Source organism: Populus euphratica, unplaced genomic scaffold (genome assembly GCF_000495115.2).
Source record: "Populus euphratica unplaced genomic scaffold, PopEup_1.0 scaffold2.1, whole genome shotgun sequence".
Lineage (NCBI taxonomy): Eukaryota > Viridiplantae > Streptophyta > Magnoliopsida > Malpighiales > Salicaceae > Populus > Populus euphratica.
In genome coordinates this window covers 3,351,117-3,369,444 of record NW_011499846.1, presented here as the reverse complement: position 1 = coordinate 3,369,444, position 18,328 = coordinate 3,351,117, and the positions used below count along the sequence as shown (strand labels likewise).

The 18,328-nt window shown below is 30.5% G+C and overlaps 1 protein-coding gene across 2 annotated transcripts; it reads left to right on the top strand.

Annotated features, from left to right (window-relative positions):
* The first annotated feature begins 1,039 nt into the window (after positions 1–1,039).
* LOC105132190 (zinc finger protein ZAT9-like) lies at positions 1,040–3,435 on the top strand. Of its 2 annotated transcripts, none has more exons than XM_011035537.1 (2): positions 1,040–2,361; positions 2,912–3,077. In XM_011035537.1, the coding sequence occupies exons 1-2, from the start codon at positions 1,211–1,213 to the stop codon at positions 2,958–2,960; spliced, it is 1,200 nt and encodes a 399-aa protein (XP_011033839.1). In that variant the 5' UTR covers positions 1,040–1,210; the 3' UTR covers positions 2,961–3,077. The 2 variants fall into 2 exon arrangements, with proteins under 2 accessions (XP_011033839.1, XP_011033847.1); XM_011035545.1 differs by lacking the exon at positions 2,912–3,077 and adding an exon at positions 3,111–3,435 and having other exon boundaries at positions 1,041–2,361.
* The last annotated feature ends 14,893 nt before the right edge of the window (positions 3,436–18,328 follow it).

Genomic DNA, 18,328 nt, shown 5'->3' with positions numbered 1-18,328 from the left:
CAATACACGCACATATTACCCATTTAATTAATTTACTGCAGGAAAATCAATTCAATAATAATAATTATAATAATAATAATAATAACAGGAGGAAGCTAATAAGGTATGAAACGTAATATCCAATTCAGCATTTATTGAATTTAATTACCAAAATCAGTGATAAATAATAACACTACTATTTGGATCATTAAATATGAGATTTGATTGGATCTTATTTGCTTGTCACATCCTAAATATCACAGCTTGAGGATGGTAAGAGAGTGGAGTCGTATAGCATGTCTCGTCGCTGCAACAAACCCATCAGTTTTCCTGACTGGTACAAGTAAGCAACCGGTTTATTTTGGTAACCTTCTTCTTCTTCTTTTAATCCTAAATTGCCTTTATTTCTTACTAAATTAAATCATTTTTCACACTTGAAAGTAACAAGATTAAAATCAAACTTGAACAATACAAATATTCCGGACGATTTTTTTTCAAGTTGAATTTTAAATTCTTAAATAATTCATTAAACTAAATTATTTTTCATGATATTCTGGACAAACTAACTCTGCTTTTTATATCCCTAAAACCCACATTGAAATATTTTAAATCTTAAATCAATGAAAATGCGAAGCTGTTTTGTGTGTAAGCAGACGATTGATTTTAGAGACAAAGGTAGAAAAATTGAAGTTCGTGACTGAGAAATACTTTATGAAAATATATATTTTTCGTTCATTTCCATTGTAGGTTGTAGCATACTGTTTTTTTTTTAATTTTTTTTTTTTTGAATATCACCAGGTAGAAAGGGCAAGTTGGGAAACAACAGAGAGGTAAAGGTTGAAAGAAAGAATGGTTGGGAATAAATTCAGAAACGGGCAAGCCTCGCATGTTACATGTCCCTCTTTCTCCCTTCATGCAAGAGCTTTAATTAAATTTTATTTAATGTTTTAATATCCAACGTTTTAAAGAAAATCAATTAATCCTCTCAAAAAATCAAAATCAAAGCTATTAAGAAAAATATATACTTATTTATTTATTTTCTATCCTTGTATACATCTCTCTTGGTGGAGGAATGCTTGTCACCTACTCCTTTTAGTTTCCACTCTTTTCCTCAACTTCTTGACAACTCTTTCCAGTTTACCCTATAGAAAAAAGAAAAATCCACAAGTCACAATCTTTTTTCACAAAGAAGGAAAAATCTCTCTGTTTCTCTTGCTCTGTTTTCAAGTTAATGGAGAAGCACGAGTGCAAATTGTGCTTCAAAAGTTTCTCTAACGGTAGAGCTTTGGGCGGTCACATGAGGTCTCATTTGTTGAAGCTTCCAGTTCCTCCAAAACTAGAAGATCAATTCCCACATATTGAAGTTAGTGAAGACACTGAATCAATTTCATCTTCAGAGGAAGAAGCAGAAGAAGGACAAGGTGTAGAAGAAGAGGAGGAGGAGGAGGAGGAAGACGAGGAAGAAGAGAAGGGTATTTTTTATGGGCTCAGAGAGAACCCCAAAAGAAGTATTAGATTGGTTGATCCTGAGTTCTGTTTTGCTGCGGCTGATGCTGGTTCTGTTGTTCTTCAAGATAGAGAAAGTGAGACCGAGTCATCAAAGAACCCAACAAGAAGACGATCCAAGAGAACTAAGAGATTGTTAGAGAATCATCACCATCAATATCATCAGCAAAGACCAAGGCAAGAGCAAGAGAACAACAACATAGTAAAGAAGCTTGAACTCAAGAAAATGGGTACTGTTAAGGCAGCAGCTGAGTCATCATCGGGTCAAGAACCTGAACCGGTGAGTTCAATTTCTGACACTACAACAGAAGAAGATGTCGCTTTCTGTCTTATGATGCTTTCAAGAGACAGATGGAAGAGAAAAGAACAAGAGAATCAAGAAGAAGATCGGGAACTTGAAGAGGAAGTAGAAACTGAAACAGATGATTCTGGTGAGTTCAAATCTTGCAAGACAAAAGTAAGAGGGAAGTACAAATGTGAAACATGCAACAAAGTGTTTAAATCTTATCAAGCTTTAGGTGGGCATAGAGCAAGTCACAAGAAACTCAAAGTTTATACACCAAGTAAAGAACCAAACTTGGAGCCAACAGAAAATGCAGGTGCTTCAACTTCTCTGCCAGAGAAGAAAATCCATGGATGTCCATTTTGTTTTAGAGTATTTTCATCTGGGCAAGCTCTTGGTGGCCACAAAAGATCTCATGTAATTGGTGTAGCAGCTTCTTCAAGTACTCCTGCAAGAAGTTCCACAAAGTTTGGAGACAATAACTTGGGTTTGATAGATCTTAATCTTCCTGCTCCAGTTGATGATGATGATATTAGCCAAGCTGATAAGCTCTCTGCTGTGTCTGATGCAGAATTTGTTAGCTACATCAAACGGTGAATATTTTGCTTAATTTTAGTATGCTCTACACGAGTAACGGGTTTGATCCATAAAGTAAGAAATTTTCGACTACTTTTGCGTTTTTGCAGGATCTAAAACTATGCAAATTTGTTTTGGTCAACTGAGTATCATGCTTCTTATTTATCTCATCACTATTTCCTAGTTCAAAATCTCTAACTGCAATTCATTTCTTTAAGTACTGTTTCCTGTTCTGTTTATGTAACAAACTGATGATGAGTTAGATCAGCATCCATGAATGGAGGAAACTGAATGATTTTTACTTCAATTATTCTTTTTTTTCATATAACTTAGCGCTATAAATTCTGGGTTTTGTTTATTTTTAGTGATTATTTTTTGTTGATAAAGTGGTAAGCATTGCTGTAACTCCTAATGGCTGTTTCTGTTCAAAGTTCCAGTTGTCCCACGGGTCATTTTCTTAAAAATAGTTATTTTCTAATTAAGTTTGATCAAAGACCTGTTAATCTTCTTCTCCTTTTATTAATGGAAAAGTAACTTCCACCAACTGTCAATGCTGCCATTGTACAGTTCACGAGAGAGGGAGAAGCTTAGCCTGAGCCCTGGAGGAAGCCAATGAGGCCTCAATTCTGCCTCATGGAACTGTTTCATTTCATGATAAATTGATAATATAGTATCTCGTTCCTTTCTTTTCTCTCTTTCTCGGCATTTTCTTGCCGCTTCTCTGTCTCTGTCTGTCTGAAACAGTTCAACCTTTTTTACTTAACAGATCTGCTAAGCTATAAGCTATTCCAGAGAGGGTGGGACTAAAGAGGGAGATAGCACTTAGTTAATGACTTGAATAGCCTTGAAGCTGCATCTGATTTACATTTAATAACTCTCCTAATGTTGGTCCTTCGAAATCTGAAAAGCTGATTGAGAAAGAAAAAAAAGTTAAAAAATCCCTCTGTTTTTTTTTTTCTTTCCTTACGCAAGGAATAAATAACTTGTTTAGGGTCGGCCTGGCCACAGTGTCGAGCTGGCTCCCGAATATGGAAACTTAAATCTCATTCATTGAATTTGTAATAAATGAAAAATTAAGTATAATATTTATTCTTTTTAGTTTTTTTCCTGCCAGTTATCATAAGTTATTTTTAACTGTTAGGTTGTCCCAGTGGGATTTAGGGAGACCACCTGTCTCCAAACCAGTACATTAAAAAAAAAAGGAATTATTTAAGAATCCATTTTAGGTTGAAATTAAAAATGATAAAATTCGGAGAACAAAACCAGAGAGCCAACAGTGCAAGTGTTTTTATCTACAGATTGAAACCTGACCCGTCCAGTTAGGGTCAAAAAGTTGAAAGCGGGGGAGATAATTTGGGGCGTGGGGAATATATTTTTCAACTTGCGAAAAAAGGTGGCGTGATTAAGCTAATGGAGCATGAAAATAGGTGTTTAGCCTTGAATGGCTAAACAACCACCCAGCCTTCGGAAGTGGCAGGGGGGCATTTAGAATGAGTCCATGACCATGAGACAGGGTTGTGTTCTGACAAGGGACTGCTAAACCAGGGGTCAGAAATCCTGCCAAAAAGCGTGCACTCGGGCCCGATCACTTGACACATACCAAGTGAATGACTGTACTTTCCTTGTAAGTTACATAATCCATGATTCAGTTCAGTAGGCGCTGTCGTTTCTTCTGGATGCTAAACTAAACTGTCATCTTGTCTAAGGGTTGGTATGAGATTTCAGTTAAAACCGAGTTTGGTTAAAAATAAAAATTTATAATCTTTTTTTTATAGTTTTGTTATTCAAAATATTATTTTTATGTATTTCTAAATCAAGAATAATTTAAAAGGCAATCACAAATAAACTCCTAAACATTTTCTTGATTTCATGACTATTTTGATTTTTATTTGGATTTTAAACCTATTTTTAAAATGATTTATTTTCCTTTTCAAGGAAGATTGCTTTTCCTTCAATCACATTGATTTGCCAAATTACGATGATTCAACGAGTACCATGATGGTGGGGGCAATGCGCATTTGGAGTTAACAGCTAAGTTTATGCATAATATGGTGTTATAAATTGTTTATTTTAATATAATTTTTTTATATTTTTTTACACCAATATATCACAACTATAAAAAATTAAGTATTAATTTGATATTTTTTTTAAATAAAATCAATTTTTAAAACATATTTAAAAATAAAAGCTACAGTATTCTTAAACATTCACTAAATTACTGTTAAGTATATATTTGTTTACACGGCTGTGATAATTTTTAAAATAGATCACAATCTACACAAAACTTACTTTATTGTTGATACAAAACCCATATAAATTGTAATTCAACCTCGAGTTTAAAAAAATCAACTCTTAGCTGCTCCACCTTCACCTTCCCAACATCAACATTTCATATAGTGTAAAGTTCCCATGCAGTTTAGAGTTTCATGTGAACAATAGAGACAATCTTCACTATTTTGACAGAATTGAATTTGGTCCAAAGCTAAATGCATTAAATCGGGTCCAATCCAGTTAAAGAAATTAATTTTTATTTTTATTTTTACTTGTATTTTATTTAAAAAATTAGAAGAAGATCGTTTAATGACATAATATTTGTAGAATTTGAACACAATCCTGGTTTTGCTATCCGTGATATTTTATCTAATGTTATTGCGCGCTTAGAGAAATCAAGAAAATTGTAGTATCCATTATTCTTGCCAGTCCGGGTCCTATCCAAAGTTAAATGCATTGAACTAGCTCCGATCCAGTTAAAAAAATCAATTTTATTTTTATTTTTAATTGTATTTTGTTAAAAAAATAAAATGAGATCGCTTGATGATATAATATCTGAAGAATTTGATTGCAATTTTAATTTTATTATTGATGATATTTTACTTGATGTTGTTGCGTGTTTAAAGAAATCAAGAAAATCATAGTCCTTGTCGATTAGATTTTGTGTATGATGAAATTATAGATAGTTTAATAGAAAAATAAAAAAATATTTTATATAAGTATTATTTATTTTATAATATAATAGCATTTGTTAAATCTATAATATTTAAATTAAAAACTATATATATATATATATATTATTTTATAACCTCAAGAAAACATTCTTTTAACTAAACACATTATATTACCTTTTATTCAACCTTAATTCCAACTATAATTTTAACCAGATATATATAAAAAATCAAATAAAGCTTAACTAAAAATATTTTTTAAAATTATAATTATAAAAGTTACCATAATATTAAATATATTCTAAATTTTTTAACCAGATATTTTTAATAAAAAATAAAGGAATTGGTGCATGATAGTTATTTCAGGAGGTAAGAATTGGTAGACGAGAAGTTTTTGTCCTTGGAAACTTTCCATGACAATACACACACTCATATGCCCTCAACTCAAGATTAGGTCTAATGTTTTATTTCTTCGACGGGAAGGGCCAAGATTGGCTAAGCAGACGTGTTGCTTATTTGGCTAATCACTCTGACTTATTTAATTTAATTTTAAATGCTATTATCATTTCAAGTTACTCATCATAATTAATATTTTGTTTTCAAGCGATTTGATTTCCTAGCTAGGCAAGCAAGCCCCGATCCCAAGGAAAACCATGCGGGAGTGTATTTTAGAATTCCATCGCATGTCTTCGTATGCACGGGTCCTACTCAGCCATCGAAGTCGAGAACTTGGGTGGAGTGTAGAATGTTGTCGCTAAAATTTAGATATTGGTCAAATGGCTTTAAGTATCTAGATAATGTTTGATTAATATATATTTTGTAACAGAACAAACAAAAATAATTGAAATGGAGATAACATATTTATATACATATATTTTATATAAATTTATTTTATATTTATATTTTTATCTTAACAACTAAAAACTTTTTTTTTTAAATTTAAAAAAACCCACCATTCAAAAAATATATTTTATAGTTTCAGATAAACAAATAAAATCTAGGTTATTACAGAATTTTACAAAAAATACACATCTTAATTTTATTTTGAAAACTATTATTTAAATTTTAATTTTTTTTATCATCATTCTATGTTAAAGGAACAACCACTAAAAAGATACATCCCATTTTCATATTTATTTATTATGTTGTAGGAATAATAATAAAATATAATTTAATATTTTAGTATTGCTCTTGAAAGGGTCATATGTTAATTTTTTTTTAATTTGATAAAATTTAAAGTGGTTTATATATATAAAAAAACTCTAGTTTGTATAGCTTGTATAGCAGTTTTTACTGTTTTAAGATGAAGTAAAACTGAATGTAACCCCTGTCTTTCAGTCTCCCATTCAAACTTGTCTCAAACAAAATTATTTATAACTAAGCTACACTTTTCGATCTTAACAAGAATTAGCTTTTTATATATATAAATAATTTCCTTTTTTCTATAAAGTACAAAATTAAACCACTCTTTTTTTTTTTTAAGATTCTTTTTGGAACACGTTTATGTACTTGCTCATCCAAAAAAAAGAAGAAGTTGATGTACTTGATTTTTAGAGACCGGGGATATTACTATTATTTCTTAAAAGTTATTAACACAAATTTCACACCCTATCAAGCACTAATAGCATGATTAGAGTTCTTTTTTCCGTACTCTGTATGTTGATGCATTTATTTATTATTTAGCCACTATCGATCACATTACAAATCCCTAGTCAAATATGTCTAATATAATTAGCTACCCTCGTCAAAAAAAAAATCACCAAAAAAATCGTATGTTCATGTGAATGCATGAGTCACTTCGACAAAGGACGAGTTTAAGGAGGGCCCGGGATACCCCCTTCTTTAAAATGTTCAAAATCTCCCCTAATTTTGCAAGAGTTTTTAAATTAACTATACGAAATGACCCTTCTAGATTAATAATTAAATAAATACGACGTCTTGGTTTCGTGCCTAACCATCGTATGGTAAACATAAGTTGTGGACAAGAAACAGGGTGCGTGGAATCAGTGGCCTGAAAATAGGCTCTCATTGTGGAGTGCGTGCACATAGGAGTTTTATCATGCATCACATGTCATTGTGTATTATTTACTTCTAATTAAAAAAAAAAAACGTAAAAACGTAATGGTGCTTGTCTGGGAATGAACTGGGTATATACTGCTGCGTTCATCTTGCAAGGCATGTATTCTGCTTCTTTGTATCTCCACATTTTAGCTAGGAATTTTTGGTGATTAGGTCAACATTATCAGACTAATATATATCCTTGGTATAACGCTTTAAAAATATTCCCGTATATATACCTTTATCATAGTCCTCCCACTTCCCAAAGAGGAAAAAGAAAAAGAAAAGTATGCTCTTAATAATTAATTAACGTCGTGAGAAAAAGGCCCGTGACCTAGAATTCAACTGCTATTCTTTTTTTAAAAAGAAAAGAAAAAAGGGGATGAATTAGGTATATTGAATGGATGGATAGGGGGGGAATGCATGATTTACCATCATTCTACTTGTTAATTGACTAAGCAAGAAGAAGAAGGATGAGAATCAATCCATCCAAATTGAAAACATTAAAAAATTATAAAGAAAAGGTAGGATATGAGACAATCCACGGGTTGAAATGATAAAAGAAGTATTGGAGGGATCTCTCCAATCTTTCATTGAATCCTCATTCAATCAAAACATGTAGCAAGAAGAATAAGGATTCAATGAGGGATTGAACAAGAAGAATATAAAATATTTATCAAATCCCTTCGTTGAATCTTTATTTTTCTTTCAAGAGATAGAGGGATATGAGTCGATATCCACTCAATTTTGTGTACAAATATAAATACTTTTTTTTTAATTACCCCTCATGTTTATACAACAATTTCTTTCAAAACCTATCCTTAGTTCCAGAAAAACGATTTCGTTGAAGAGAAATACGAGTGAATAAAAAAATACTTGTGTTTCTCGTATTTAAATTAACCGTAATTTTTTCTCAATTTTTATCTTTAATTCTGGCCAACAAAATATTTGTGTGCACATAAACATGGGAGAGAATTACTAAGAGATAGATAGATATAACTGGTTATTTCACTTGCTCTTCGTCCTGGTTGAGTAATTGTTTTTAGAAAAAAATAATTATACAAGCTTTTTAAATATTTTTTTAACCTAATTATAAATCAAAAGATGTATTTATGCATTTAATTATTTATATAAAAAAATATCTATACCAATAAATGCTCACGTATCTATTCAATTTGCTTTGCTATAAATTGAATAATTATTTTTTCTAACATAAAAAATAATATATAAGTGTTTTTAATTTGTTTTTTTATTTTTTAACATCAAGTAAAAATATAAATGTAAATAAAATTTTGATAATATAATTGTGAAAAAAAAATCAAAACTTGTATATAATAAAACATAGTAAAGATTATATGTATCAATAAAAACACTTAAAATTTTAAGCTAATTTTTAACTTAGTAGAAAAATAAAATATTATTACAGTAAAATATTATTTCCTCAGTTTTTAAATAATAATTTCTCATAAAAAAGTACAAAGAAATTTTTTTAAAAAAAATAATAATAAAAGGGTATAAATAAGCCAGAGATAAATATTAAATATTTAAAAAATAATATTTTTTCTCTAAATAAGAGTAAAGAAAAAAATAAAAAATAAATACAAAAAATAAATATAAAAAAAGAATGATAAATAAATCAAGTGTAAAATGATAAAAATTATCAAGTATTAAAAAAGATAATAAAAACTTGTTTTCTATTAAAAAAACAATAATTTTGTTATGTTAAAAAATCAGCAAAATTTATAATTATATAATTTCTACACGAAAACTTTATTTACTTTTAGTGTGTGTATATATATATGTCCTTCTTCAAAATAAGCTTATTAAATCAATATTGATATTTACTAAATGATTGACACGCCCCCCCCCCCCCACCTATTAGCATATGTCCACTTCAAGTGTAACTTTTCACCAGGGCTTTCCATCGCCATTCTTGGGAAAAGGAACGAGCTCCCATGTCGCATGACGTACCTTTCTTCTTCAATTCACTATTTCACGATGCTTCTTATCTCTAATGCTGATCTCATGAGCCAAACTATTTCAAAACTGTAGGCATTACAGTGGCCAAGATAGATTGGGTTGGCTGACTGGCTAGCTTTTATCGTTGAGAAATGAGATGGCCATATGAGTGATTGGGTCAGTCATGTCAGTCATTTTGGTTCCATCTGAATAAAAAAAAAAAGGAGCCAAAAAGGCTAGCAAAGAAGGTAAAAAGGGTGAAGATTATATGAATGAGTGCCACTTTATATTAACTTCCACTCTTTTTTTTAGTGGTGGGGATTGTAGAAGTTTGAGCAATGGGATAGAGAAGAAAAAACAAACAAGATCCCCTTAATTTGCCGGCTTATGGCCTCCAAAAAAGACGAGTCAAACACTGTGATCTTTTTCTTATTTTTCTGTATTTCTTCGAACTTACAACAAACACTACACCATCATCATCGTCATCATGAACATTGTTGAAAGAGGACTCTCCCCTCCAGCTCAATTCACTTTATAGTAATTACAGTGAGTAATTTCTTGCTGGGTGTTAATGGCAGAAAGCTAGTCCATTTGACGCGGCATGGTGGAACAGTCTAACTTCCAAGCCACTAGCTAGATAAAGCATTCGTGATAGGACATGGCATGACTTTCTCCTTGTGCATCTGTTGGTATTCTAGGGTGTGCCCATATTTGACATTCTACCATGTTGTGAAGCTTGCTTAAGTATACCATGTGCTATTTTTCGAGGCTATGGCATTTATTGATGTAGTAGCCAGTGGATGTTCTTTGTACCGAACTCTTTAACAGATATAAATTGTACTAGAAGGAATCAGATGCAATCCCGGTTAATGCAATATTTTGACTAAATTAAGTATAGTTAACGTGGCAAAATACCAAAAATCAAAATTCTCGAAATACATGTCACTCTTATACCTTTAATTACGATAGCTATTATCTTAAGATAAAAACAACAAAATAGATAGTATATGGCTCATCACGAGCATGATGGTCGTGTAGTCCGCCAAGTTATATCACCTGGCCATCTTGAGGAGCTCTTTCCCCAACCAATTGCAAGCAGAAATACACGAGAGACTGGTATCCGTCCTTGCCCTCAGGAGACTAGGGGAGTGGGGGCGACATATCTTTCTTATACTTTATGTTCTGAAAATAAAAAAATTTATACAAAAGCCACCTGTATTTTTATTTTATCTTTGTTTTTTCAATCAAATGTTTTTTTTTGTCCTCACAATTGCTATCTTTTATGTTGTCAAACAACAACTAAACACTGCCTAACAGGAATGATTTTTTTTTTTTTTAGTTTTCTACAATGCCATTCATCAAAACGAACATTATTCAGGAAAAATACATAAAACAACTAAGAAGATAAAAAATATTAAATCAAAGGTAGTAATTCCTTGGTAACATGTAGCAATAATTAACAATATTGAGCTTGACAAACAAGTACCGCAAAATCTAGGAATGATCATGCTGTCCAATTCCTGGCCACTACCGATCGAAGTGCACGACAAGGCAAGAAAAAAGTCAAACAGGTTTCACTTACACTTGTGGTGGTGTATGCTACCTCACACTCTAAGTAGCACTAAATTACAACCTAATTGCCATTAGGCCGAGAGACCTTGTATGAATTTATGACAACATGATTTCCATTACCTAACATGTGGTTGAGCAAGTCCCCAACTGCCGAGCCTTAGAAAATTGACACAATCTTGCAACCTCGGCTTGGATTAGCCAAAGGTGAGTGACATAAGAGGACAATGTCCATAAATATATGACAAGAAGAGGTGTCTAAATTTTCACCTATATTCTTTGTTTAATTATCAGCAAGCAAACAAAGGATTTTAACTTAAAGACTAGGTTAGTGTTCAGTCATAAAAATGACTCTTTAACCACCTGTGAAATAATTGAATGTATAGGACGTTATAAATCCTTTCCTTTTGGGATGCGTTATTTCTTCCACGCATTTCTTTTAGCCCCTTTCCTTCTTTTTGGGCTCTTTGTCTGTGGCTTTTTTTTTTTTTGTGGCACTGGCATCCTTTATGCGTGCTCTATGTAACATTGCCTTTGATTCACGCCATGAACTTTCTTTATTGCATTAGCATCCTTCTTTATGCATGCTCTATATATGTATGTAACATTGCCTTTGGTTCACGCCACAAACGCCATAATTCCATGCCCCTCCCTCAAGTCATGCACACAAATGCCTCCCACACTACCAAGTACTGCTGTTGTGTCTCACATCTCTGTAAACCATGGAGACGCCAACAACCCATGTAACTAACGGTAAATTGCCCTATATAATTACACAAGTTTTTTAATGTATTTTTAATAGAACAACTCATGCACATTCAATATCGTTTTTATATAACTAGATAAGTTGTTAAAATATCTTTAGATTTTTATATGTTCTTTTGTACAGTATAAAAATCTCCAATATATTTTTCTGTCGATTTTTTTAACCATTCAAATTGACAGAAGTGTATTTTCATGTCAAACACGTCATTTATTAGCCATTGGAATTTTAAGAATAGATATATTTTTATTTTAATATAATTATTTTCTTGTATAGTTTTATGGGTTTTTTCTGAATAAAAATATAATCATGTCAAATTGGACGAAAGATCTTGATAAAAGAATATATTGCAAAATTGAACATGTATATCCTTTAACTAAAATGGGTATAACTTATAAGTGAGTTTGATTTGACAATATTATCTCAATTAGTTAAAGAAACTTATGATCGGCTTTCGATGCAAATGGTCCCTCAGTAATACTGGTAAAAAAAATATTTTATTAGATCTTAATTTCAACCAATACAATATCATATATTATGTCTCTTGATGATGAAATTTTATTTAGAATTTATTTGATAATATAATTATAATTATTTTTTAAATATTTTTTTATAATAAAATACATATTAATAAATTTTTTATTTTTACAAAATTATTTTTGACATTAGCACATCAAAATGATTTAAAATTAATAAAAATATATTAATTTAAAATAAATTTTTAAATTTTTCAAAAACATTTTTAAAACACAAATACAAACATACAATATCAAATCATTGTTAATATTCGTTTGTTGACACCATTAAATGCTAATCGTTAATGAATGATATTGTGACACATGAATTGACATAATTTTTTACCAAAATTTATTTATTTGCAAAAATATCAAATATATAATTAGCTAGATAAAAGATAACAAGAGGGAAATAACTTAGGATTTCTAACTGGTTTCATTACTTCACTCTTCCACTTCCGCGAGGACATAGGAGGGAAAATTCTCAACTCTTAATTATTTCCTTTTGTTTTCTTCACGGCAAATCATTGATATTTTGTAAGAAAGAAAATTTAAGGTAAAAACAATGGTTTTAATTAGTTCACATGTCATATGATATCAATCGTCAATATGTAGTTAACTTCTAATGATGTCAACAAACGCACCTGACGAAGGATTGATATTAAATAGAATTTTCTTGTGTGGGAATACAATATGAAATTATATTAACAGAGAAAAAAATAATAAAGATTTTCTATTAGCAGAGAATCAATTATATCAAAGGCCAATTTATGGCACAACACAGTTTCATATGTGAATATCTTAAATTCTGGTTTAAGTACAAATTTAGTTTTATCGTGTGAAAACAGTTGATTCGAAAATACCCAGATCAATATATGTGAGGCAACGAGAGATTTCCCTTTCTTCTCTTATACTTAGCTTGGTATATAAATTATAATCCACCACTGCTCCTCTGGTGAGTCTGGCACAAGAATCGTGAAATTTATGACGATAGTAGCTTGGTGCTGTTTTATAGACCTTGTTATTTTTTTATTCGTGTTTTTTTATGATTATGTATTTTGTTTATTTAAAGAGATTTTTATAATTATTTTGTTGTAAATAAAGAATAAATACAAGTCAGCACATCAAGCACACCAAACTTTATAAAAATAACTTTTAATTTTTACTTTTCCCTTCAATAAAAAATTACACAATAAAAATATGTGCTATTGTGTTTTTTATAATACAGTAGCTGTTATTTAATAAAGTTTTTTTATTTGTAAATTTATTAAAAAAATATTTTTTTAATTTTTGAAATTTATATTTTATATTAATATATCAAAACATTAAAAAATAATTTATAACAAAAATAAAATAAATTTTATAGAAACCGCGATTAGACACAAACCTTCTACATGGATGGACGTGTCCTTGTTCTTTTCGATATACTGTGATAAATAAAGAAACAATAGTTTTTGTAAATAGTAAGTAAATTTTAGTCAAGTAATAGTAAAATTGTGGCGGTGTGCTAGAATTAAGACGGGCTGTTTAAAAAGTAAATTTTTTATTTAAAAATATATTAAAATAATATTTTTTATTTTTAAAAAAAATTATTTTTGACATTAAAATATTAAAAATAAAAAAATAATTTGAATCAACAAATAAAATTTAAAATTTTTAAAAAATATAATTAGACCACTTTTTTTAAAATATATTTTTATTTGAAATTATTAACATAATATTTTTTATTTTTTAAAATTTATTTTTTACTTCAAAACATTTAAACGATAAAAAAATTAATTTGAATAAAAAAAAATTTAATTTTTTTTTAAAATAATTAAATTATAATACAATATTAAATATGAGCTACAATAAAGTTAAGCGTGCTTGGTAGCTTAGGATTATTGGCTTATTTGAAAACATGGTTATACCTATATTTTTTTAAAAGTTTTAAATATTATTTTAATAGAAATTATTTTTAAAAAAATATTTTAGATTATTTGATGTGTTGATTTTAAAAATGACTTTAAAAAATAAAAAATATTATTTTAATATATTTAAATATAAAAAATATTTTAAAAAATATCTATAACCAATTCCTCGAATAAATCTTTAATCCCATGGCCCATCTTCCCACCCCAGAACGCGTAGGTAATTGATTCGAATAATATTTTTCTATTAAATGGAATAGAACAAATCGATTTATATGATTGTAACCGCAGTGAACCATTTATTTATAGGCATGATAAACCGTGTTTCACAATGGAAAGACCTAAATCCTTGATAGAGGAAGTATGGAATACCTATGCTTTGAACATTGCAATGTTAAAGTTTTTTTTTGAAATATATTGAATTTAAATAAAATAGCAAACCAATAAATTTGATTTAACACGTTAAAATTAAAATATAAATATTGATACAGCTCTATATAGAGATATACAAATTCTAAATTAAAAATATAGAAATAAATCTAGAAACAACAAAACACCAAATAATAGATTGATGGTATTACTAACACTGTTAAAGTTTCTATAACGTCATTTGTAATTATTATAATTCTGAATTCGATTTTTGACGAGGACACCGTAACTTAAATGCGACCAGGTTTGCTAAATGATAATTACTCCAACATACAAAAAAAAAAAAAAAAATGGTCAGATGACCACTCATAATATTATATTACCAAGACTGTCCTCCAATTTTATTTCTAACTCTCTCTTCCTTTCTCCAAACAAAAAAAGCTTTCTCCCTATTTTTTTTAAGGTTACTACACACACACACACAGAGAGAGAGAGAGAGAGAGAGAGAGAGAGAGAGAGAGAGAGAGAGAGAGAGAGAGAGTCCTGTCTCCCTCTCCCTTGAAATATATATCTAATAGTTTTTCGGCTACTTTAATTCTTTGTTGGGATGTCGGCCGCAGCTACCAAGAGTCATGCTCTTGCAGATGGATTGCACATTTGACTTCTTGTTCAAAATGATCATACTACGAAGAAGAAAAACTCATTGGGAAGTAAACTATGTCTTAGCTTTGGATTTTTACCCTCTTACAACTTAGTCCTTCATGTTTAAAAATTTATAGCTCTAATCACAAACTCTTGTTGGTCGATGTCTTATCCAAAGATTTTTTTTTGTAAATTCAAGCCTATCATTTGGCGATCTAAGTTCACATCGAATGATCAGCATAATGGGTTTCAGGAAAAAAAATGTTTTAATAAGACAATAATCAACAAGAAGTAAGAAATTAAGTTATAGATTTTCAAATATGAAGTATTAAGCAATAACCAAAATTTAAAACCCAGTGATTAACTAACAAGCTATTCAGTTTCTTTTGCTTGTGAGTGTGCACGCTTATGGTTTTACTAATACTAGAGAATGGATCCGTGGAATTCTTCGCCGGTGGATGATTCACCCCCCGTTTTCTTTTTTTAATTAATGTTTACCTCTCGTTTTGAGTTTCATGATTATGGACACTTATTTTCAACATGGAGGGACCTTTTAATATAACAACGATCAGGTGAAGTATATATTTGTTATTATAGTTGTTAAACTTAATTGGTATAGCAGTTCAATATGGTACTAACCTGTAAATTCAGCTCGAGTTAGGTTTTTTTTTTCAAATACTTTTAAATATTAACTTGATTAAATTTAAATATTTTAAATAGTTAATCTATAATTTGACAAGTCAATTTCTAACATAATTAAATTGATCAGGTTAACTTTAATTTTTTTTAAAATCTTGTTCAAAACTAGATTATTATTATTATTTTAAAAAATAATATTTTTTTTAATTCACTAAAACAGCATGGTTTTAGGATTGATCCCACAATCCGAGCTCTTAGTCAGTAGGTTATGACAGCTATATATGCTTTCATAGATTTATAAATACATTTGTCACTGGATTCCGAAAGTTTCAATATTAATGTTACTCTTAAATAACTAATAAAATTCAATGGAAATTTCATCCTTTTTTAATCATGTTCTTTATATTTTCTTGATTTTATCATCCTTTCTCTGAAATTCAGCATGTGATCATGTGTACAAGAATCTCAATTTTTTTTAAAAATAAATAAATAAAAGAAAGACCTCGCCTTTTGGAAGAATTTGAATAATGTAATGCTAAGGATTTGAGTCGAAATGCGAGAAAAATTAGGGCAATATAATCAACCCAAAATTTGCAAGATTGAAAACAATGTGCTCATCAAATATAAATAATGTACATTTACTTTCGTTCAAGTTGCAATCACTTAATCTTCAACATGGAAATTCTCGGTCCAACGTAATCTCCTCCTCCATTAATTTGTCTTATTGTATGAGCACAAAGAAAGTTACAGAAACAAGGTTAAAACGCCATCAAATCTTCAAGCTTCCACGATAATTCAAAGTATATCCTCTCTAACAATGAACAGTTGTGGACTACTTTTGTTACAATTAATGATTCTTGAATCAGAAATGGTCAATTTGGTAGGCATTGCTCAACAATGTAGTTAAAGGTGCATTGCACAGTTTCTGTGCTTAAGTTTTTATCTCCCCTCAACTTTACAAGAGCATGCCGTGAAGAAAGGGGTGAAGATTCCAAGATAATCATCTATCTTTATGCATGATTGGTCGTGAAGTTAGGCGAACTTGCCTGAAATTATCATAAGTTCTCTCCTATGTTAGTGCCACTAATTTGCTCCCACGTCAAAATTTGGACCAGTCAATTGACCATAAATGTACAAGGCACCGCTCATTGTGTTTAACTAATGATTAAAGATTTTGAGGAATGTTTATGAACGTTCTTAGATAACAGTACTACTTGAGCACTGATAATTCTATAATACTTTGGATTGGAGGGGTCTAATTTGCAATTCTCCTGTAAAAAAGGATTTTCCAACGCCACCGGACTTGCCTTTTTGGTGCTGTGTTTTTCAAACTTTGTTTGGAAGTGTTTTAAAAATGTATTATATGTGTTAATCCAATGGTGAAACTAGGGTTTGGCTAGGGTATGCCCTCCCAAAGTTCAAGAAGGTACCTAAGTTTAACAATGTTTTAAGTTTTGTTAATTTTTAATATAAAATGACCCTTCAAAATGAATGAAGTTACTGAGTAGTCCCTCGTAGGCTATTTCTAAATCCATCCTTTAGACGTTTGAATGACCTCTTAATCCTGGTAGATTTATCCAATCTCCACCATGAAATCCCTAACTCTTCCACTGATCCAGATCGTTAGTCAAGCGAAACACGCTAAATTTAATCCATTCTTATTCTGGAGATGGTGGGGTTTATGATTTTAATTTTCCAATTTCAGATAACAGCAGCAAAGTGCAAAATAAAGAGTTAAGTGAATAATGTATGTTGTCAATATCTAAGAATCTAAATAAATGTATAATTGAAGCTTCTTCTTCTTCTTCTTTTTTGTCTTGTTGGGAAAAAAGTTACGGGTGCTTGAATACAATTCCCTAACAGTGTAAATGATTCAGAGAGACAAATGTATGGCAATCAAAGAAATTTACTCGACGACACCCGTGCAGAATCTATGCCTCAAGAACATGGCTAGCTTCAATGCACGCTGGAATAGATCAGTTGCCAATATTTTACCTTGATCTTTGAATATTGTTTTTGGCTTCAACTTAGCAAGCATGTATCCTTTATCCGTTGAATTTTGTATACTCCTAAAATGCAACCAGCTGTTTCATTTGTTTTGTCCTCGAGAAAGTAAGTGAAGCTGCCATCATTTGTCAACAACTGTTTAAGTTTCAGTGGCATTTTCTGCGGAATTTTCAAACGTTCTTGGTGTGGGATTTTGCTCAAGGACTTTATACTCAATTCCCAATCCTGCTCCCAGATGGAGTTGGGAGAAGGGCAACCGGGCATTGAATTTGAAGAGGACTTGCCTCCAAATTTCCAGTGTCTTTAAGTCTTGTATGGTTGTCAGCTTGTAGACTTAATTAAAGTGAAACCACAAGTAGGGATGTCACTCGCTAGGCAGACATTGGACCCAGAATTGACATCCCCGAGCAAGAAAAGCAAAGAAAGAGGACAAATTTGTGAAAACATCGGATAGCGGCCCTCGTACGGAATTTCTCGCTTAGTAAATGGTGAGCCCGCAAGGGGTTTGCTCATGGGCCTAAACCCTGGCCTATACATTGAGGCACATACAATAAAAATACATTTTAAATTATAATAACGAGTTAAAATATTTTTTATTTAAAAATATATTA